Source organism: Coptis chinensis, chromosome 4 (genome assembly GCF_015680905.1).
Source record: "Coptis chinensis isolate HL-2020 chromosome 4, ASM1568090v1, whole genome shotgun sequence".
Taxonomy (NCBI): Eukaryota; Viridiplantae; Streptophyta; class Magnoliopsida; order Ranunculales; family Ranunculaceae; genus Coptis; species Coptis chinensis.
The window spans coordinates 34,181,661-34,204,952 of NC_141459.1; the positions used below are offsets into that span (position 1 = coordinate 34,181,661).

Below are 23,292 nucleotides of genomic sequence, written 5' to 3' on the forward strand. Positions count from 1 at the left end.
CGTACCAATCTCAGACGCTGCCCCATCCTCAAACAAACAACCCAGACCTCAGGGACAGAAGTCTGGTACCAAGACACACACAAAACACAAGTTCGCTATGCTAACAAGATCTCTAAGCCACATATTAGAGAAAATAAAATCAGTTGCATATTACCGACCTGAGGTAAAGCGACCAGAAGACACACCAGGAAAGCCATATTGCGCATTTCACAAAGCAAAGTGCCATGAGACCAACTACTGTTGCGGACTCAAGCACTACTATACCTCCAAGACCTCATTGAGGTAGGCTATATCAAGCACTATACTGATATAGGTGATGGCGACCTACGCCATAAGCTCATGGCTCACCGAGAATGAAGCCGATCTCCTCCACGCCATCACCAACGACCTCGTTCACGCGCTAGAGGACGCTCCAACGAGTGTTCTCACCATAAATGTCGTCAGCACTCGTCAGACAGGGAGAATCACAAAACAATCAACATGATCACATTCCAAGATGACTCTGTCGTGTCATCCAGGGAGAAAAGGAGACGAGTAGGCGCTCTACATGAGGTTTACCAATTCTCCTCCCAAGTGGCTCATGTTCCACACGTAACTCAGGAGACATCACTTTCACTGAGACAGATCTCAACAAGGTGTGCCTTCCATACAATGATGCCCTAGTGGTCCACGTCAAGATAAAAAACTAGACTATCAAGTGTGTCTTGATTGACCCAGGCAGTTCGTGTGACATCTTATTTTACCGAACTCTGAAGGAGATTAACATGCCCAAATCAGTCATGATCGATCCAATAGCCCCCATCTATGGCTTTAACAAATCATGAGCCGACCCAATAGGAGACATCATTCTACTTGTCTCAGTTAGATCGCACGAAGATAAGGTCAGCATCAACACGCGATTCAGCATTCTGGATGTCAACTCGTCCTATAATACTATTTTAAGACGACGTTAGATCCATAATAAGAGCCCAAAACTGTAGTTTAAACCCCCTAAAAATAATACTTTTAGACTAATTATGCGAGTAATAAATAAGAGTTAATGCTGATTACGTGATTTTATGTATTTCAGGCATTGGAGTCAATTATGTGTAGAAATGTATCACTTTGGCGAGATAAAGGAGCAAGGGTTGGTTGCTAAGAATTTCTGTGATTAAAGGCCAAGATTCAAGGAGAAAAAGCCTTTTTAAAAGCCCGGTCAAAGATTAAAAATCAAAGTCAACACGGGCATAAACAACGCACAAAAGTCAACAGAACTTCCGAAGGCCATATCTTTGGACTCATACCTCAGAATTAGGCCTACCTTATGTCAAAACGACTAGCTCGGAAAGAGCTTTCCAATGGTCTAAGCCTTGACCCAATTAGAGGAGCAAAAATGGACAAAAGGTCTATTAAAGCAAAATCCAGCTGAAAAGGCCTCTGTGGACTGAAAAAATAGGGTTTTGGGCTCAATTTTCCGGCCCAAAACATGGCTCCTCAGCCCATGCACGAAAATGTGGATCTGGTCTCCTCCATTTCAACACACAAAACTTAACTCTTAAAAAAATCCTTAGTTTAGGTAGCAAGTAGCTATTATAGCATAGTTTTAGATCTAGTTTTCTCTCCATTAATTAGTTTTTCATATCTTGTTTTAGTATTTGCATCGTAGTATAATGATAAAAGTTAAAATTGATAGTCTACCTACGAAATGAACGATGAAACTCAAAACGTAAGTAAACTAAAACTATCTTATGATGCTTATATTTATCAAAGTTTCTCTACTCTCAAGTCTATGAGATATAGTGGAGTAGGAAGTTCGTTCCACTCCTAGTGCTCTAGCATGGAATATTTTCTAATCTAATTAGTCGGTCTTAAGTTAATGAGAGCTTTACGAAGGTGATATGCTACGATACTTACTGAATTTGATTACTTGACTTTAACTACGAATGCTATGGAAATATGATTGTGCTTGAATCTAGATAAAGGATTAGAGGGGAATTGAATCCACCTCAAATCCAACTTAATAGCCTAACATAGATTCTTGTATCTCGATTCTTACGTTCTTACGGCAAGAAATTGGAGTTCTAATCCCTAGTGTTCATGGCATTTCTACCGAGTACTAACTAGGATGTGAGGTCGTCCACCCATTCTCATGGCGAATCACGACCTTCTAGATTGGAATAGATTCTACAATGTTTTTACACTATACCACTAAGTTTTCATCAAGGCTTCATCAACCCCTCTAATGAAGGTTTTAGCCTTGAGTCATCAAACCATCATTTCCCATTTCATTATAACTACACATCATATTAAAATTCTAACTTAACTAAATTAACTAACAATGGTTCAATCTATTTAAACTACGGAATGATAATCAACAAGAATTAAAATCAGATCTATAAATTGAAATAACACAATTCGAAATTGAGAAAACAACTATTTTATTTATCTAATCAATCAAGAACAATGATTCAAAGACTTAATCTAAAACAAGAATTGAAAATGGAACTAAAGCTTAATTTAATTAATGAAAACAGATCTAGAATTATCTATATTATTTTAGGTCTAACTAGCTACCATTAACAAAGAGCTAAACTTTGGTTTTTATACTTTCAGATCCAAAAATCGTGCATGGGCTTGGAGCCATGTTTTGGGCCAGAGAATCAGGCCCAAAACCCAATTCTTTCAGTCCAAAAAGGCCTCTTCAGCTGCAGTTGGATTCCACAGACTTTTCGTCCACTTCTGCTCTTCTGATTGGGTCAAGGCTTAGACCATTAAAAAGCTCTTTCCGAGTCGGTCGTGTTGACATAAGGTAGGCCCAATTCCGAGGTCTGAGTCCAAAGATACGACTTTCGGAAGTTCTGCTAACTTGTGTGCTGTTTCAGCTCGTGTCGACTTTTCAGCTTTTGACCGGGCTTTAGGAAGGCTTTATCTTCTTGAATCTTGGCCTTTAATCATGGAACTCCTTAGTAACCGACCTTTTCTCCTTTATCTCACTAAAGTGGCACATTTCTGCACATAATAGACTTTGAAGCCTGGAATGCATAAAAACACGTAATCAGTGTTAACTCTTAATTATTACTCACATAATTGGTCCAAAAAGTATGATGATTAAAGGGTTAAAACTACAGTTTTGGGCTCTTATCAAACCACCCCCAAACAGCATTTTGCTTGTCCTCAAGCAAAGATGATAAATTAGAATAAGTGACCAAAAATGGAGTTCTATCTACTCTCGTTTCGCTGAGTGCGATTGCATTGACCATATGCAACAAGGCCTTAAACCACTAGGAATTCCCTAGTGGATGAGTTATAGCCTCGTGAGAGTTTTCTAGTGAAGGTACTCACAAACTTCAACTATACTACAACGACTAAGAATAAAACTATTGTTTCCTCATTCATGTCCCAACAATCTATACATCTCACTAGCAAATGAATAAGAATAACCAAGTCAAAAACCTAAACTAATATATGCATAATAATCAATCATCTATGATACAAATATATATACTATGAGTAATACTATGAAATGCCTAGCAGGTTCGTTTCTAAAAACTCGGAATAAGCGTCCTTAAGTAGTCCCTCCATAAATGTCAAGAAAAAAACCACTCTGATTTTTCCACTCAAGTTTTATTTGCTCCAAATTGTGCGAGTGGCACACTTTACCTTACAATCTCAATGACAACAAAGGAAGCGGGGTCGATCAAACACATCTGCCACTTACTATCACACTAACATATTCCTAATTGAGCTAGAGGTCTTTATTAGGTGTTACAGGGATTAGGAGATGGTTTAAGAAGGAAGGAAATGGATATTCAAAAGGACAAGTCTGAGATAATAGAGTCTTCATATTATGTAACTTAGAGAAAACTTTGTTATTTTCTTTTGATGCTATACTTTGTTTCCATCCTTAGCCATATTTTTCTTTTTCTTTTCTTTGGCTTTTGACTCCCCTTTATTCTATTTTTGGAGTTTTTATTTATTTCTATATATATTTTTTTTTCTTTTCCTTGGATGGAAACTTCTTTTCTGAAGCAACTAACTAATTTTTTTTTACACAGGTTTTTCTCTTCTTCTTTCTTCACTCATTCTATTCTCAGACTTATTCTAAATTGGGTAGGTTGATTTATTTTTTTTTTCTATTTTGTTTTTGTTTTGTAATAGGGTAAAAGGAATTGTGGTTTATGGAAGGCTAAAGAAAGGCTCGAGGGGCTTACTAGCGGAAAATAATTCATAGGTTTGAATTTCTGGCTATATCGATCCAAAGAGGGCCTAAATTCTCGCTTAGGATATGGCATAGTGATCAAGCAAGTGGACGTGTGATATCTCTATCCGGATTTTACTTCTTCCTTGTGTCATTTCTCAAATGTTTCGCTCATATAAGGCTTTTAGGCTATATTCTCACAGGATTTGTAGAATAAGTACTCTAGCCTAGATTTCAGAAACTTACTGCTAACAATCATAGATACTCTCATGTAATATATTTATAGATAGATGCAAAGATTATTACCTATATATTAACCTAAGTTTCTAGCAATTATTCTGATGCAAAAGCTACGTGAGACTTCTAGATTGTTAAGAGCATGGAGAAAGAAAACAATACCAATATTCCTAAGTGTATAGCATAACTTATTTATTTATATTTTTGAATTTTTTTTTTTTTTAAAAAATTTTAACTAGAAAACAAATGCATATTATACATATTTATATCCTAACAGATGCCTCAATTACACGTGTTTCTATGCCCCCAAACAAGAATCATGCTTTGTCCTCAAAGTATTGTAAATAAAGAGGGTAGGAAAAATACCATTGAAACGTGTGAAATTCAGGAACATCTGCAAAACAAAGTTAGAACGTACTACTATAGGAAATAAACTGATGCAACTCTATACGAGTTCCACCCATTATGGGGTTTAACAAAAATGAAATTGCTTGGGACATAAGCAGACACCAAAAAAAAACTAAAATTTACCTTATCTCCCTCTTAAACATCCTCCTCCTCATTAAAGATATGAGGTTCCTTCGCATCCTGCCAGTCCATTATAACTTGCCAAGTTTGCCGCCATTTATCATCTACTAATGCTAACCTGTTAAGTGTTATTATGTCTGATGGGATGTACGGGGCGACCAAATGAGGCTGCACCTGCCATCCCAGCCAAGTCATTATTCGCAATGAGCGAACCACCCTATTGGTGGGTCTCATGACTTCAACCCTTTCCCAATCTGTGAATTGTGCACGAATCTGGTGTAAACAACTACGCATGATGCGGCTTACCAACAGGGCATAAGAAGATACTTACGCCTCATGGTTTGGGCTCTCTTAAGACTAGTGACCAAAACTTCGGGGAATGTCATAGTGGCGGCGTCCCTCAGCCTAAAGCGAGGAAAATGTCACCCAGCGATCTTGTTTGCGAATGAACTGCCATTCCCCAAAATATTCATCGGGATAAATAACATGGTGGTGCCTACGTTTAAGGAAAGGCTACTAAGGGCAATGCTATATCACCCCTGGTCCATTATTCGAAATACCCCTCCCCCATAATAATCATGGAAATATGTATAATCATAAAGATATGCATTATCGGTCATATATGCCCATATGTGAAGCGGGATCGTATTGGTATTCCTAAAACTAAAGGCGACCAAATTTTTATTGAATTCATGTGTCGCGGTCATCGACTACGACGGAGAATTCTTGATCTCCATCCCGATTACAATAGAATTTAACGTGGTCATAGAAATAAGCAGTAGGTTGTGGTGAATATGACTCGTCATCACTTACCGATAGATGGCGCCATCCTAATCGGAGGATCCCGTGGCCGGAACCGGTGTCCATAGGTCTCGGTGCCCAACACATCTTCGAAAAGATCGCTGTAGGTATGACTATAGGAGATGTCATCACAATAACTCTTTGAGCAGTTCCACAAAAAATCCTGGAATGACCGTCTGAAAATTGGAAATTTCCGCGTTCCGAAACCCGGGGCTGGTGTAGGTAGCGCGGCGGTCGCTCTTCTTATTGTAAATGCGATTACGATGTTATGGCGCGGGTCGCGCTTGGTATGAGGGCGGGTCGCGCTCTAGGTCCGAAGAGTCGGTATGGTCGCTTTCGATTATGAGGCGGTCGGCTCGACAAAATTCTTCAAAAAAAAAAGCAGCGCTCGCCTCGACAAAGCCTTGGCGCTCGTAAAGCCAAAACGGAGTTTAGATGAAAAAGAAAGTAAAACTTGGAGTGGATGGTGCGGGATGATGGTGGAATGTATTGTGGTTTGTTAGTGTAGAAAGAAGGGAGTTTAAATAGGTTATGAGCTTTCAAAACGAATCGGAAGTTCCCTATTTGTTTGAAGGCAATTTCAGGAAATAGGAAAATTCCCAAACCAAAAACGAAACAAGCCATTTTCATGATTTCCTAAAAATCCCGGTATCTTTCATCTTTGGATTTAGAATAGTAACTTCTAAACTCTCCTAGATTTCATGCTACCACCACACAAGTCATAGATATGCCGATATCGGCCAAATTATCAATCTTTCCTCCAAGACAACTTAACATATATATGATCATATAACGACTTATGCTCGGTCTAAATATTTCCACCCCCAAACAAAGTCGGGGAAGGTGGGATAAATGATAAAACAAGCGATTTTCGAAAATAACCAATTATATTAAAAATAAAATAAAATATAAATCCAAACAACATTAAATAAACACGTTACTATTTAAATTTAACTCTTGAATTAAAATCCTTCTAATAAAGCGAAATTATGAAATAACAAATAACTCTAACGGGGTGAACACCTAGTTTTGTGATGATGATGGACCCGAGATGGAGATTGGCTTGAACCCTCTGTCCTTTGGCGACGACGCTCATGGCTGTCGGACTCGGCTGAAACAGAGTCCTCCACGGGTGGCATGCGTCGTAGCATCTCTATTCGAACAAGCGTTGGGCTTCCATCTCGATCATCGAAAGAAATCGCGATCTTGGGTTTGTTGTTCCTGGTGGATAGTCTCTATGTTATACAAGATATCGTCCAGAACCCTTCGAGCATTTCAAATCTCCTCTGAAGGTTCCCTTGCTTCTTTTGAACTACTATCTGTCTATTTCGGATATATCCACAAATACCATAAACGCGCACGGCGGCGTTTGCAACACTTGCATCGTTCTACATTAGAATTACACTTCTCTAATGCATCTTCATCCATCCATGTCATATCTTCCCTTTCATCCTCCGACTCATCCATTTTTCTTGAGACAACGGCCAAGTCTCTTGGATGCAATCCATATAGATACTTGCATTAGAATGCAATTTGATCTTAATAGGAGCGGATCTTGCGGCGACTCTAAAGGAGAGCATGATCTTAGTGATCAATACGGGAAGAGGCGCTAAACTCTTCCCCACTCCTCGAATCACATTAAACATTAAATCAATGATGCAGAAATTATACTTCTTTGTTTGCAAAATCGAGAGAACGCACGGACATTGCAGGCCGATATCAGCGACTTTGTCTTTTCAGGGGCGTTCTACCAATCCACCGAGCTCTGACCCGGTTGATTGGTTCGTGGTGGTCTGGCGGACGATGGGATGTCGGATTGTATTCACCCTCCACCACGGTATCCTTCATCAAAGCGGGAACTCCGATATCCGGGGTTCACGAATTGTCGTTACTAGGTTGCTTTCAAGCGTAATTCCTAACATTTCAGCTAACAACTGTCGCGTTACTTCTCTCCGCATTCCTCCTAACTTTATGAAAATCCTATCCCCTTCCAATTCTCGCTTTTTATAAAACTGTTCTACCAAATCATAGTGATAGAACTCCTCAGTTGAGTACCACAGTCCGTTCCAATGTCTCTTGAACATCTCCGCGTCATAAAATGGCGCGAAACTGTCGAAAGCAAACGCGTTTTCCGGCAAAATTCTATGTCGTAGCGCCATTGAAATTTCTTAGACTACTAATGGTTTGTAGACTGTGGGGGAGGCGAGTTTGAAGAAAACTACTAAAACGGCGTTGGTGGTGGTGGTGGAAACTGTAATTGGTGGGTGTTTTTCGAAGTTGGGTTGGTGGTGATGATTGTTTAGAGAAGATTTAAGGTGGATTTGATTTCCTTGTTGTAGGTGTAGTTAGGTTTTCTTCCCTCTCTCTATATTTATTTATTTTTTTTATTTTGGTTTCCAAAACTTGTAACCGGCGGTTTGGGATTGAAGTGGAAACACTATGCGTGTGGGTTGGGAAGGAAGGAGACGCTAGCGCATGCGCGGCGGTTTTGGGCCCAAGCCCGGTTTGAATTTCGAAATTTTCTCGATTTTCGCGACAATTTCAAACTCAATTTGCCGCTCAAATTCTTGGCCCGATTTTGGCAAATGAGTTATGGAAATGATCAGTAGAGAATTTCCAATCCAATGATCCATAAAACACTCAATTCCAACCATGGGTGACGTATAAGAGGGTGGAAGAACGCCTCGAAGTGCGTGTGTGACGTAAGTTATGCGAACGAAGGAAATCTAAGTTTAGATTACATCAACCCAATTGAACTAATGGGCCTAAATAAAACCAATGGAAAGTTCGAGCAATCCCGATGGAAAGATCGACGCCCACCCCAAACAAATTTTTAAACACAAAATTTGTTTACAACGCGTCGTCGTTTAAAGTCGATTCCCAAGACTTGTTGGATTGCTATTTCTATGATTTTAAGAATTTTAATTTTATTTTTATTTGTTTATTATAAGAAACACGAAAAACAATAAATACATAATTCACTTCATAGAGGAACATGACTCAAAAACCGAGAAAACATGTAAAAGTGCAAAACGTGAATTATGTGAACTGTGGACTTAGGATCCGGTACTTACAGCCACACACTCCATAGGGAGGGCCCGGTTACCTGAATGGTGCACTTATCAGTATATGGAAATGAAAGTAAGTACACCAAATGTCAAAGGTCAGTCCTCATAGGTCCTGTAAAAGGACTTCCTCTACATCAGGGGACAGAAGTTCATGAAAATGTTTTAACCGTTGACCATTAACTTGAAAGGTACTGTTGTCATTTGGATTTACCAAGGTAATTGCCCCGTAAAGGGTGAGGATAACTAGAAAGGGCCGGACCCCTGGGAAAACATGTGCGGGGAGTTGTAAAGCAAAACCTTTTGACCGACCAACTCTTCTTTGCTAAAGATAATCATGAAAATGTTAGCTTTATAATCCTTCACGCAAAACGGTTTTTCAATTCTAAACTTGCGTTTGACACCGACCATCAATATTGAAGTTAAGGCTTGTGAAGTTGGCGAGCCAGGTGCTCTAACCATAAGGCAAAATGATGGCCAAAACAAGTCTAAGGACCTATGCAGTTCATAAAACAGACCATAAAGCCTTTGATTTCACAGTTGTTTCTAAAATCTTTTGATTTCCCTATTAAAACTTCTACAGTTTGTGGATGATAAGGAGTTGCCATACTTTTTCAATTAATAAAAAGGTTTTAAAAATGTGTTCCACCATCACGGGTTTATGGTCATTGGAAGTTAGGGCTCTATCCATTAAGATGATCAAACTAGAATATAAATGAAACCGCTGAAACCGGAAAGGACCCATGAAACCAAACGTCGAAAATTTCAACTATCAAGATGGAGGGGCAATGACGAGGAGAAATACCATCGAACCTTAACATGTTTTCATCCCACTAAAATTGTTTTCCAGGTTTAATTTAACTAGACCTATGAACCTTAAAACCCGACAGACAAGGCATAACATCGCATTAGATAATTTACAATGTCCATACCATGGTTTTGAAAAATGGCAATGTTATCGGGGAAAAGAGTTATGGACAGGATGTAGGTTGCATTTTTGTGAACTCTTGCGGGAGAAGGTTGCCTTAACAAGCATGTTTTTTTAGAACAAATGTCATTCTTTTCTATAGTTGAATAAAGTTAACGTTTAATGGCCTAATAAATTAGTTTTTGTCTTGGGAATCCCTAAGGTGCATTACATGAATAGGTGGGGGTTACATACTTAACATTTGTTTAAAATTTCTAATAAAGCGGATTAGTTAAAAGTTGGCTATTTTCAAAGTCTTTAATAAATTCTTAATGCTCTAATAATAATGTGGTTTAGGTGCTATCTCCTCTATTTTTAAGGGGCATTAACCGGTATTTTTAACAATTCCATTTAAATTTTCTAATAAAGTTTATCGTTAGATTTGCAGAAATCGTTTGGTTCCCTCTTTAAAATGGTAATTTGATGGTGGTTTCTTCTATATTTAGTGCAAAACTCTTTTTTTGAAACCCGTTATCGTTAGCATAACATCGTCGCTAGAAATTAATCTTAAAAAGTCTTTAGCTTTTAAAAGAATGGCTAATTTTCGAGGAATGGTGGTAAGCGTTCTATATTTATCGATTAGTTGGTAAATGATGGTTAGTAACTGAATTTTATCATGGTGGTTTAGTTATATTTATTTTTCAAAAGAAAGGGTTCCATTTAGGTTTGATGTTTAACCTGGCATCATTTTAAAAGGTTCTTTAGACGTTTCTTATCGACGGTTATGTTAGAAGCCGGGACCAAATCAACCATGTTATTTTGTAGGTTCTTAAAGTTTAAATATTTCTATTGGTGATGGCTATAGTTGAATTTAGGTTGTCATTGAGGAATGGGGTCTATATAGGCACTAGCTTTGTTATTTCAACCCTTTTTCGGTCGGTTTGTTGTTTTTTGGTTTGGTATTGTCATTTCTAGTATTACCATTTAACATGTGTTTGTTGTTTTAGGGTTTGGTATACTTGTCCGGAAACCGCCTTTTGGTTGGGATTTCTCTTGGCTAATTGTTGTATGCCCCGATTTATGGATTGTAATATCTGTTGGTTTGATTGAGTCATTGATTGGAAAAGTTGTTGGGTAACCTGTATAAAGGCGTCGATACGGTCCGGTTATGTAGGTGTAGTAGTCCGCAGGTGGTGCGGTTTGGAACTATCTCACGTTGATTATTTATGGGTGGGTTTTGATAGTTACTATTGTTAACCGAACGATACCTCTATTGGTATTATAATTATTATAATTATTCTGACCTTGTGCTACACCTTTCGTAGTTTAAGCTTGGTTGTTATAATTATTATAATTTTCGACCTTGTCCCCATCCTTGCCTAGGTGGAGCTTGATTATAGTTGTTTGTTTGCCTAATATTTTGGTTATTAAACCACGGAGTTGTAACTTGTTGATTGTTTAGCCAACTAAAGTTGGGATGTTGTCTCCATGGGGCATTAGGAATAGGATAGTTATTAATGGAGCAAACATTATCTTGCTCTAATTGTTGTTGTTCATAGGCGAGAGGACAATAGAAGTCCAGACGCTTTCGGGACTCAAACAGAAATTACATGGGTTGGAGTTGACATTCCACGGCCGGGAATAGGCTTTTGTTGAATAGAAATAGCCTCTACTTTTTAGTTAGAGATTCGATTAAATTTTTAAGTTCGGGTCGGGTTTCATCTCAAACATACCGGGTGGCCTTAATTGTTGAAGAAGAACTAGCGAGGGGGATATCATCACTCCCAATTGTTATTGCGTTTAGTTTGTTCTTCTAAAATTTTCGAGGCTCCTTTACTTAGGAAACTACCCCATTCATTATGTCAAGGACTTCTTTATGGTGATGTTGAAGTCCTTGAAAAGGCAAACGAACTAACGTGTCTTTTGCTAGGTTATGGTGTGGACACTCTATTAGCAGAGATCGGTGAAGCGATTCCAAGCCTCGAAAATGATTCATGAGGGGTTACATTGCCGGAAGAAATGAATCTTGGAAAGCATTTCATCCGTCTTTAGGGGTGGGTAAAAATGTTCCATAAATAATCCGAACAAGTTTAGCCCACGAGTCCACGAGAAAGTTAGGCGAGTTAACCAAGACGCCTTTATCGGGGTAAGGTGAAGGAAATACCCCGGTTTAATTTGTTCGCACCAACCGTAGGATGATGGAATGTTGTAAGGACTTGTTCAATCCGGACGATGTGTTGGTAAGGTTTTTCATGGCCTAAACCATGGAAAGCGGGTAACAAATTAAATATGTTTGGGGATTCGAAAATCCCCCCGGGTCTCCGCTAGAACGATGCAAGATTTAGGGCTATCGCTCAAAGCTTTGTAAAAGTCGGGAGAGAGGAGTCTCTCTTTCTTCACCCATTATGTCGGGTATGGTTGGTGGAATAGTAGTTAGAGGTGTTATGATTGGTATACTCGATATGTTTGTTTGTTGACGGTTAATTACGTTCGGTGTTTTTCTCCCACCGGACCTTAATCTCATGCAAGTCTAAGTCTAAACACGAAAACAACCCAAACAATCTTGATATATTAGTATGAACCTCTGGCGGAGATGCGAGGTATGGAAGAAAGGAATACCTGAAAGCGTCCTTGCTTCGCTTATGAATAGCGTCTTATTTACGTGTTCGGTGTAAATAACAAGTTAGAACACTGAAAAACTTAAAAATCGAAGTTGAAACAAACTGTAGAAATCGCCAAAAATTTTGCTTAGAGCGAGCGCTTTCGGAGGAGGCGGTGATGCTCCTAGTCAATGCGTGGTCGCGAATTGCTTTGGTAAGAGGGCGGTTTTTCGAGATCGAGATAAAGTGAGCAGGAATTATTTCGGGGAAGAGGGCGGTCGCGCTCAAAGTCCGGACTATAGGTAGCGGCGCCGATCTTCCGTGTAAATTTTCGGTATTTTTTAACGCTGAAACGAATAACCACAGTATGAATCAAACAAGGGTGGGTGGGTTTAATGGGACTTAAAATGACTAATTCTACTATGAAAACAATGCTAAAGTGCAACTAAGATGGCAGCGGACGCCATTTGATAAAAGTTAAAATTGATAGTCTACCTACGAAATGAACGATGAAACTCAAAACGTAAGTAAACTAAAACTATCTTATGATGCTTATATTTATCAAAGTTTCTCTACTCTCAAGTCTATGAGATATAGTGGAGTAGGAAGTTCGTTCCACTCCTAGTGCTCTAGCATGGAATGTTTTCTAATCTAATTAGTCGGTCTTAAGTCAATGAGAGCTTTACGAAGGTGATATGCTACGATACTTACTGAATTTGATTACTTGACTTTAACTACAAATGCTATGGAAATATGATTGTGCTTGAATCTAGATAAAGGATTAGAAGGGAATTGAATCCACCTCGAATCCAACTTAATAGCCTAACATAGATTCTTGTATCTCGATTCTTACGTTTTTACGGCAAGAAATTCGAGTTCTAATCCCTAGTGTTCATGGCATTTCTACCGAGTACTAACTAGCATGTGAGGTTGTCCACCCATTCTCATGGTGAATCACGACCTTCTAGATTGGAATAGATTCTACAATGTTTTTACACTATACCACTAAGTTTTCATCAAGGCTTCATCAACCCCTCTAATGGAGGTTTTAGCCTTGAGTCATCAACCCCTCTAATGGAGGTTTTAGCCTTGAGTCATCAAACCATCATTTCCCATTTCATTATAACTACACATCATATTAAAATTCTAACTTAACTAAATTAACTAACAATGGTTCAATCTATTTAAACTATGGAATGATAATCAACAAGAATTAAAATCAGATCTATAAATTGAAATAACACAATTCGAAATTGAGAAAATAACTATTTTATTTATCTAATCAATCAAGAACAATGATTCAAAGACTTAATCTAAAACAAGAATTGAAAATGGAACTAAAGCTTAATTTAATTAATGAAAATAGATCTAGAATTATCTATATTATTTTAGGTCTAACTAGCTACCATTAACAAAGAGCTAAACTTTGGTTTTATACTTTCAGATCCAAAATCGTGCATGGGCTTGGAGCCATGTTTTGGGCCAGAGAATCAGGCCCAAAACCCAATTCTTTCAGTCCAAAAAGGCCTCTTCAGCTGCAGTTGGCTTCCACAGACTTTTCGTCCACTTCTGCTCCTCTGATTGGGTCAAGGCTTAGACCATTGGAAAACTCTTTTCCGATCCGTCGTTTTGACATAAGGTAGGCCCAATTCGAGGTCCGAGTCCAAAGATATGGCTTTCGGAAGTTCTCACGACTTATTATCTTTATTTCGGCCCGTGTCGAATTTTCAGCTTTTGACCGGGCTTTAGGAAGGCTTTATCTTCTTGAATCTTGGCCTTTAATCACGGAACTCCTTAGTAACCGACCTTTTCTCCTTTATCTCACTAAAGTGGCACATTTACGCACATAATGGACTTTGAAGCTGAAATGCATAAAAACACGTAATCAGTGTTAACTCTTAATTATTACTCACATAATTGGTCCAAAAGTATGACTGTTAAAGGGTTAAAACTACAGTTTTGGGCTCTTATCATATAATTTCCCAACATTACTCTCATTGACTTTGGATAGGACCGATAATCTTAGAAAATGCTAATATTAGATAACTAGGAGTGGAACGAATCTTCTACTCCAACTCTATTGCGATAGCATTCGAGAGTAGAATAACTTTGATAACACTCGAAAAGATTAGTTTTAGTTTTACTTGTGTTTAAGTTTCATCATTTATGCATAGGTAAAACTATCGTTTTTACCTATATCAAATGGCGCCGCTACCATCTTAGTTCCCGTTAGTATTGTTTTCTTTAGTATTGTTTGTCTTACAAAGTCCCATAACCCACCCACCCTTGTTTGATTCTAATTATGGATTGTTTGTTTCAGAACTGAATTTTTCCTTGCAAGAAGAATACCGGGCGACCAGCCGCCAAGGCAAAACTTCGGCCCCAGCGGCAAAGCGCTGGACCTTGAGTTTTAGCGACCAGCCATTCTGCCAAAAAGGCAAAACTCGAGCTCATAAACTGCGACGATGGTTCGATGTCCTTGTCTTTTGGCCATCTTTCTGTTGAGGTAAATGTTTTTAAAATGATGAAACAGTTACCAGACTCGTCTGTAGATGGGGAGGTTAGCATGATCGAGAGCTTAACTCAAGATTATTTTAATAACACGTTTCCAGAAAACCATATGCATAAATTCCTTTCTTTTGGAAGTGCAGATTTCGCCGACGACTCCTACTTAGAGGAAGTCAACACCATCTTCGAGTCTACACCTATCGTAGACCCTTCTATTGCTCCATCTATTGATTTTGAAGACATGTTGCCTAAGCAAGTCTTTATTACTCAGGATGAGGACCCTCCAGAAGCATTTATCGACATTCCCACCACCCCGGTGCTTAAACCACTTCCGTCTGAGTTAAAGTATATTCAACTTGATCCGAATGGTAGTCACCCAGTAATAATATATTCTCTATTATCTAAGGATGAAGAGGCACGTTTGATTAGGGTGATTAGGGAACATTGTTCTACGATTGGTTGGTCCCTAGCAGACATTAAGGGAATTGACCATAATGTTTGCACTCATCGCATCCATTTGGAGTATAACACAAAGACTTCTCGCGAACCTCAGCATCGCTTGAACCCTGCCATGAAAGTGGTGGTCAGGGAAGAAGTCTTATGGTTACTCGACGCTAGCATCATATACCCAACACTACACCATAATAGGATATTTGCAACACACACCTTTTTTGCTTTGCAACGGTTATTTACCGTTAGTAAATTGCCAACGCTAAATAAGCGTTGGCAATGTTGTAAAGCGTTGGTTTATTTGAGTGAATTTCGGAATTAATTGCTAAGCTTTTTAAAAGCGTTGGAGAAGTGTTACAAATCCAAAAAACCAAAACAACTTCGAAATTTCAAAAATAGGGAAACAAAAAAGAAATCGTCGTCGATATGTCAAAATAGAAAACCTCTCTTTCTCTCTCATAGCCGCTGGGTTAGGTTAGGGTTTTCTTTGCTAGTGACCCTCGGCCCTCTTTCTGTCCTTCAACCCCTCCTCCTCTTTCTGAAAAGCACAAAGTCGAATACGAGGTTCATCGTATGGTTGTTAATCGCGATCCCAAGTTCACAAACTTTGTCGAGGTTTCTTTCTATCGACTTATTACTTTCAATTTTTATTATTGTTTATTATTTATTAATTCATGTCATGGCCTTTCCAGTTTCGCACACACAAGGTTATCTACCGGAGATATGCTGGACTCTTCTTCTCCATGTGTGTTGACATTACTGATAATGAGCTGGCTTTATTTGTCGAGATTTTGGATCATTTCTTCAGCAACTACTTCTGTGAGCTAGATTTGGTCTTTAACTTCCACAAGGTACCTTTTCTTTCACTTACTCTTTTGTCTCATCATGGTTTATCATGGTTTATCTGATTTTTATTTTCTCTATAAAGGTTTATCTCATTTTGGACGAGTTCATTCTTGCTGGGGAGCTCCAAGAAACAAGCAAGAAGGTCTGTGATACTGTTTTTAGGATATTAATATCAGAGCTTTATCAAACCAATTGCTTGTGCCCAGATATTAATCTCAGAGTTCATTCTCGAATTGGCCGTTTGGTTCTTCCGAAAGCATGTGCTGAGGTAAGTTCCTACCTATTTTGCGTTGTTTTCCTAAATTGATTTTATGCTGATTTAGTGTTGTACTATTTATATTGAATTGTTTCCCATTTGGAGGAATAGAATCAATAATATCACAACGCACAGGAGAAGAATATGCCTTCAATAACAAGTTCGTCTTTATATACATGTCCGATAGAAGAATATGTAAGCGTTCTGGGGTTTAGTGTTGATTAAGAGTTCTATACTTAAAACTAATGTGTTATATATTATTTTTTTTCATACAGAAACCAGGGATCGATGATTGTGTAACAATCCCAGGTAGGTTGTGTATTGTTTACTAATTTGGATGCTGAAAATGATACAAGGTGCATTAGTTTCTTCAGCCCTGATTGTTTTTCTTATATTTTATCATAGTTTGTTATATATTTGTTTGGGTTTTGCTTCAAGCATCGTTTTCATCTTGCAAATAGGTAGGATGTGACAGGAACAAAGAATGTTTATCATTGGCGCGACAATTGAAACACGGTCATATTCATGACGAAGACAACTTTTCCTGATTTCTCTTATTCATATTCATATTCATGACGGACATTTTTGCCACAATGCCACTGTGGGTTAGCTTGAATCTCGAGCATTATTCATTTGTAGATAGTTATGCAAAAGCCAATTTTCTCCCTCCCCTATCCCCATCACCACCAAACCACTTTAATTTTATGTTTTTAGTTACAAAAGTAAGTATTTTGAGGCGCATCGTAACACCCCTAATAGCCAAAGCTTTTGTCTTAGGACCACAGGATGAATAGAATTCAAGACAACATTCTTCTTTTTAGGACCTTGTAATTCAATCGAACTCTGGAAACACTCATTTTGTATCATTTTGGACCCACATTATTGTCCTCTAAAGAGAATAATAGGCGAGGCCTCGTTATCTACCTCAGAAGAATGAAGGCAACTTACCTCATGGGCCTTTTAAGCACATGACCAGATCAGGAAAAAAGAAAAGAAAAAGAGAGTGGGACAGATGTCAAAACAGTAACAACTCACAACGTACCTTTTTCAAACCTGAAAATTAAGGATAAACAAATATATAACTGAAGAATGTAATAGTCTTCACACTTGAAAGACTAGACTCCAAAAGTCCAGATCGAGATACGGTTTACTTTTAAACAAAATGTGACTTTTTTTACCTCATTGTTTTCACATTTTCAATCTTCATCTATTTTACCCTTTCTAGCTAATAGGTCTTGCACTACATTTTTACTTAATATATATATATAGGATGGATAAAGAAGCATTTGGAATTACTTGGTTTTCAAGCATAAGCTATAACAGCCGTGGTGGACTGTAATGATTTCTTTGGTAAGTAAAGTTTCTTCTAATCTTCTTTCTTAAGTTATATATAAGGGAATATAATAATAATAAGGTCCCCACATTTGACATTGCTTTAAACCTCTTTATTACTCATTACTTTAATATATATAACTAGTCTTATTAGATATGCTTTATGATTAGTTTAAGCAAAAAAAAAGGGTGAGTACTTGTTAATTAATATTGTTGGTGCAGGAGATTATGGGTGTGGGGTGGGGTCATTAGTTGGAAAGGTTGTTTATAATTGTATGTGGTATAATAGTATATACAACTTGAATGCAACCACCTTATGTCTTCCTCGAAGTCATCATCTCTAATAATATCACCCCCTTCTTTTTTCAAAAACCAGTCATGCTTGCATTCAAAAATCTCTTGCGAAAACTGTGTTTGTAGATGGGGCGATAGGCTAAGGGTTTATGAGAGAACTTGTAGATAGGGTGAAATCTGAGAAGTGACTTTCTGCCCCTGTCAAGTTTCTTTCCGAGTCCCAAATGAATTTACTTGTTTACTCCCGCGACTCCAAACAGGTAACTCTAAGGTGGCTGACTGTTAAATCTGTAAAAGTAAATACCCCTGTGATGAGTTACCTGAATTTCTACTTTCTATTTCTGAAGTTGTACATTGTTGTTTTTGTTCTTCCAAGTTTCAACTCTGTCATTAAATCACCCTACTGTAGTATTGTGGCTGCTTGATTTAGTGGTGTTGACCTCATCACGTTTTGTTTTTCTACAGCTTCATGAATGCTTTGGTTCAGCTCTTGGTGCGATGGGACCGAAGCGTTTCTTAGTTCTTCTACCCCTTAACCTGGAAGCTAAAGACCCATCTAAAGCCAATGTGTGGTTGTTTCCTATACTGAAGCAATATACTGTTGGTGCTAGTTTAAGCTTCTTTGGGAAGTCCATCTTGGGCAAGGTTGGAGAGTTAAGACAAAAGTCTCAGATGGTATGAACCTTATCATTTTAGATTGATTGCGTTTTCTTTCTTTTATGTGGCCTAACTGTATGCATCGTATGCTTGACAGCTTGAGCAAGAGGGACAGATTTATTCTTCAAGGAGTGCAGATGCACTTATATACCCTCTATGGTCCTTGTTACCTGCCTTTTGTAATTATCCTTTAGACACTGCTAGTAGTTTCAAGGATCTGAAGAAAGGATTGTGTGATGCGCTTCGTGATGAGCCTGATGTGCGTGGCATAATCTGTTTGAGTCTACAGATTCTCATTCAACAGAACAAAAGTTTGTTGGAAGAAAAAAATGATATGCTCAATGATGACATAAGCATTGCTGTACAAAGAGCTAAAGCAACTTATACCCCTCAAGTTGCAGCCGAGAATTTGAATGCATTGAAGTTAGCTGCTCATGAATTTTTATCGGTATTATCCGGCGTCTTCGTGAAATCAACAACTGATAGTGGTGGATGTGTGCAGGTATTTGCATATGCTTGTTACCTGCTTCATTGAGATAGATGTATTTATTGCATGGATTTCCCTTGTTATTTTTCTTAGTTCAAAGTCTGCTCACAAGTTTCATTGTATCTTTAGTATTCACACGTTCATATAGGTATGTAGTAAAGTGTATTTCGTGATACCCCTCAATTGACCCACCTGGAAATGTTGATAAGAGCTGATCTTTGTGTGGGGCAGTCTCGTCACCTGCATATAGACAAAATCACATAGTTAATAGTGAGGATTGAAAATTTGGACATTGTAAACTTTTATCCATTCATCATATTTTTTGTTAACAATGTGTGAGAGTTAGTGTGATTTTTGTTAACAATGTGTGAGGGTTAGGAGACGTGACATTAGTGTAGAGTGTGTGAGAGTTTGGTTTGCAACCCATGTGGAGCTTGAGCACAAAATAGGCAAAGGGAAAAATGTGTATAATGTTATCTTTTGTTTTCACAGTGACACAGAAATTCACGAACCTAAAGATAAAACCCACTCTCCATCACACACTTGACAAGAAATATGCACAAAAAGAAAACATATCCAGAGTGAGGAAGGGTCATCACTTGAACAGAAAATGTTAACAATGTTGAGATGATTAACAAACTATTAATGACAGAAAACGATAGAATGGGATAAAGACTTCGAAACTTGATACCATTTAATGCTGATTACTTGAAAATTGTGAATTTAAAATAGTAGTAGTTAGATTGCGAAATATGAATACATTTAGGTGAGGCTCGACTCTAGATAAATGAACAAAAACACCTAGAAACGGGATTCACAATATATTTCATGGTCTTGTTTATTTCAAACTAGAAAATAGAACAAAATTTCTTGAACTGCCATATATTTCTGCATGTTATAGTCAATGGATCACCCGACTGGATAATAAATCATGAAACTTTGCTCCTTAAGGCATAGAACAAAAACCTAATAGTTCCACACTTCCACGTAGCAGTAATCTATATACACCTCAAAACTCGATCTATTCGATAAGAATTCTAGATATTAGGTGCTCATCAGCTAATGGGAGTCCAAAGTCTACAACTATTGTTCAAAAAACCAGACCCATTCTTTAACTACGGCCTACGAGTGACCTTAAGTGTACGCTGGATGGCAAACTTGGTTCAGCAAACTTGGTTCCAAACTTTATTTAAGTAAAATATACTCATCCCAAAAAAATACAACATTGAATATCATATACTACCTAACATCAGCCATCATTCCATCAACGCATTTTAGTTACAAACATGCATTATTAAGTCCACTACCATACTAAAATCATACTTTTGCCATATTCTTATAACAAGCTATGCCACCTTCCAACTAGCATTATCCTAACAAATAAATAACAGCAAAAAGACAAATATACCCATACTAAACCTTGATAGATGGGATTGGAATGCTGCCAAAGTATCTAGTCCATTGACAAAAGAGATGGAAGAATCTCAAGCTGCTAAACAGGTATGGTTTTGTCTCTTATTGGTCTACTTTATTGGGATACCATAGTTGTTAGTTTTCTGTCTTTTGTTGGATATTTATATGATAGGTGCCTCTTTTAGCACCTTGCTAAGATGGACCTATAATAATAAGGGTGAAATACAAATACTAGTGCGAGAATGAAGTAGCTTTTACAGATTAGGAAAAAAGATATTTATTCGAGTTATTAGAACTTATGGATGGCAAAACTCCGTCATTAGATGCCCTGAGCCCCAACTCCAGTCCATTTAGGCACATTATAATGTTGAATAGGGTAACAGTCTATCTTGTAATGATCAGGCAAATTTCATGTCTGATAAAAACTCATATTGTGGATGTGCAGGCAGAGAAAGATGCCAAGAGGAAAGCAAAAGCCAAGGAGCTGAAAAAACTAAGGAAAGCAAAAGAAAAGGCTCAGGTGCTTAATTTCTAAGTTTTGGGGAATTCCTACTACTTTCTGGCCCTTTTTGGCTTTCCATTCCTGTTTTCAAAAAAAGATTTGTTTTAGGATTGTTGTACTTGAACTTTATTGGTTTATCAAACAAATAAAATAAAAAATACTTGAATTTTATGAGGTTACAGTACAGGTAAGTCATTGCTTTATCAAGTCTATGATTGTTTAAAATGTCTATGGGTATAGTTGTTGACCTGGAATTGTTATTAGCTGTAGTTGATGATGTTTCAATATTTCGTGCTGATTCCAATTGTGTATCATCTAAAGGGATGAAAGTAGAAATTGTTTTTGTCGACTTAAATCTCAAAACTAAAAAATTTGACATTCAGCTCAATGAGCAAACAACCCGCACTTTACTGTACTGCTGTACTTCGATTGGGATACCACTGTAAAGCTTAGTTCCTATATTCTGGTTTACTTACCATTTAATTGACCTTGTTCAGAAACAAAAGTAGTAGTAGATTTCTCTTTACAGTGCAAAATATTCTGTCAAAAAATAGTGCTGTATGACTCAATCTAACATTAATATAAGTCTCTAAGAAAAATAGTTTATAAGATAATCTACCAAGTCATATTACTTAGTGTTATTGTTTTGGTCTTGTCCTGGTTCTGAGCTTCAGTGGACTCTGCAGGCCCAAGCAGTACTTGCCCAAAATGCTCCTAGTGTTTCACACAATCAAAGAGCTATTCCAGGTATCAAGACAGAGCCACGCACTAGCAAGGGAGTACAACTCTCTAAAGAGGTGAGTTTGCAATTATATTAAGCTTATAATTTACCTATGAAAAGAGAATAGTCACAGTAATCTACTTGTATTGCAGTGCGGTCCTCAGTTAATATCAGTTTGAATAAACAAATTTAATTATATTTTCCTGTCTTTCCAGGAAGAACTAAAAATGGCGCAAGTTGCAGAGAGAGAAAAGAGAGCCGCGGCAGCTGAGAAGAGAATAGCAGCTGCTGCCGCCCTCAGTGCCTAGGGAACAAGCACAAGTGTTGTACCGAGCAGTTCAGAACTTCCAAAAGGTGCAGTGAACGACCTTAACTGTTCCTGCTGTAATGTCTCCTTATCTGGTAAAGTTCCCTTTCATCGTTACCACTACAACTACTGCAGCATGTCTTGCATGCATGTACACAGAGAGATGCTGGAAGATGGATAAACTAGTATACTTGTTTCCTATATAGTATCTGTGATTCTACCTTTAGGTCTGCAGCTGTATACAACTTCATTTAAATCATCTAAAAAGTTCCATTCATTGCTCGTCGTGTATGCATAAATTGTTCTTGCGATTGTATTTTGCACATCTTAAATAGTTTTGGTGAGGAACATTACGATTGACTCGACCACATTGTGCCCTTGGTCATGTATCCGGTCCATTAAATCTCGTTGGAGATGGATCCAGTCATATGACCGATAAACGGCTGCGCTTTATTGTGGATGCGAAACAACTAACTACCGTTATAACTGGCCGCTCTTGACACCCTAACGATTATTATGGCCAATGATGCACTACGATATCAGTATATCTTTGAGGGGAGGGTGGTCAAGTAATTAATATCAAGTATTTAATTAATTGCATGAATTTAATTAGTATGATTGTTTTTTCGAGTTCATTATTTGTTTTGTGATTTTTTTCGAATTAGATGGGCTTTGTGGAGAGGCACTAGGATTTATATTGAGTGAAGCCATCGTCACTAATGCTTGTTATTGCATTTTGAAGATTCGAATTGCTAGGAAAATCGTGATAGAAATTTGTAACTCTTAGTAAATCGAATTTGTAATCCTCAAAACTCTTTTGAAGTTATATATATATGATTCAATGAATATAATATTTTTTCATGCGTTTGCTTTGTGTTTATTTTACTTGTCAAATGATCTGAAAAAGTATTGGTAATTTTATTTGTTTTTATATGAAACCGGGGAGGTGCGAGGTTTAGGGCATGAAAAAAATTAAAATAATTTTTTTTACTATATCAACACATTAGTAACGGTTGTAAACCGTTGCAAAGCAAAAATTAAATATTAAAACATCATCAATAATCGATTTACAAATCAAATTACATAGCGCTTTTAACCGTTAGTAATAGTCACTTTTGCAACGGTTAATAACCGTTGGAAAATTTGGTTTGCAACGCTTTTAACCGTTAGTAATTGTCACTCTGCAGCGGTTAATAACCGTTGG

At 37.7% G+C, this 23,292-nt stretch overlaps 1 protein-coding gene across 9 annotated transcripts; it reads left to right on the top strand.

Moving 5' to 3' along the window:
• Positions 1-15,753: 15,753 nt before the first annotated feature.
• LOC147503297 (uncharacterized) lies at positions 15,754-22,947 on the top strand. Of its 9 annotated transcripts, none has more exons than XR_015221979.1 (10): positions 15,754-15,888; positions 15,966-16,124; positions 16,202-16,387; positions 18,467-18,676; positions 18,756-19,160; positions 20,492-20,645; positions 21,004-21,078; positions 21,747-21,857; positions 21,997-22,135; positions 22,754-22,947. XR_015221979.1 is itself a non-coding variant. In XM_086608029.1 (9 exons), exons 1-8 carry the CDS (start codon positions 15,847-15,849, stop codon positions 22,087-22,089), a joined length of 1,281 nt encoding a protein of 426 aa, XP_086464155.1. In that variant the 5' UTR covers positions 15,754-15,846; the 3' UTR covers positions 22,090-22,135; positions 22,754-22,947. The 9 variants fall into 9 exon arrangements, 3 of the variants coding, with proteins under 3 accessions (XP_086464155.1, XP_086464154.1, XP_086464156.1); XR_015221981.1 differs by having other exon boundaries at positions 20,537-20,645; positions 21,997-22,183; XR_015221982.1 differs by having other exon boundaries at positions 20,537-20,645.
• The last annotated feature ends 345 nt before the right edge of the window (positions 22,948-23,292 follow it).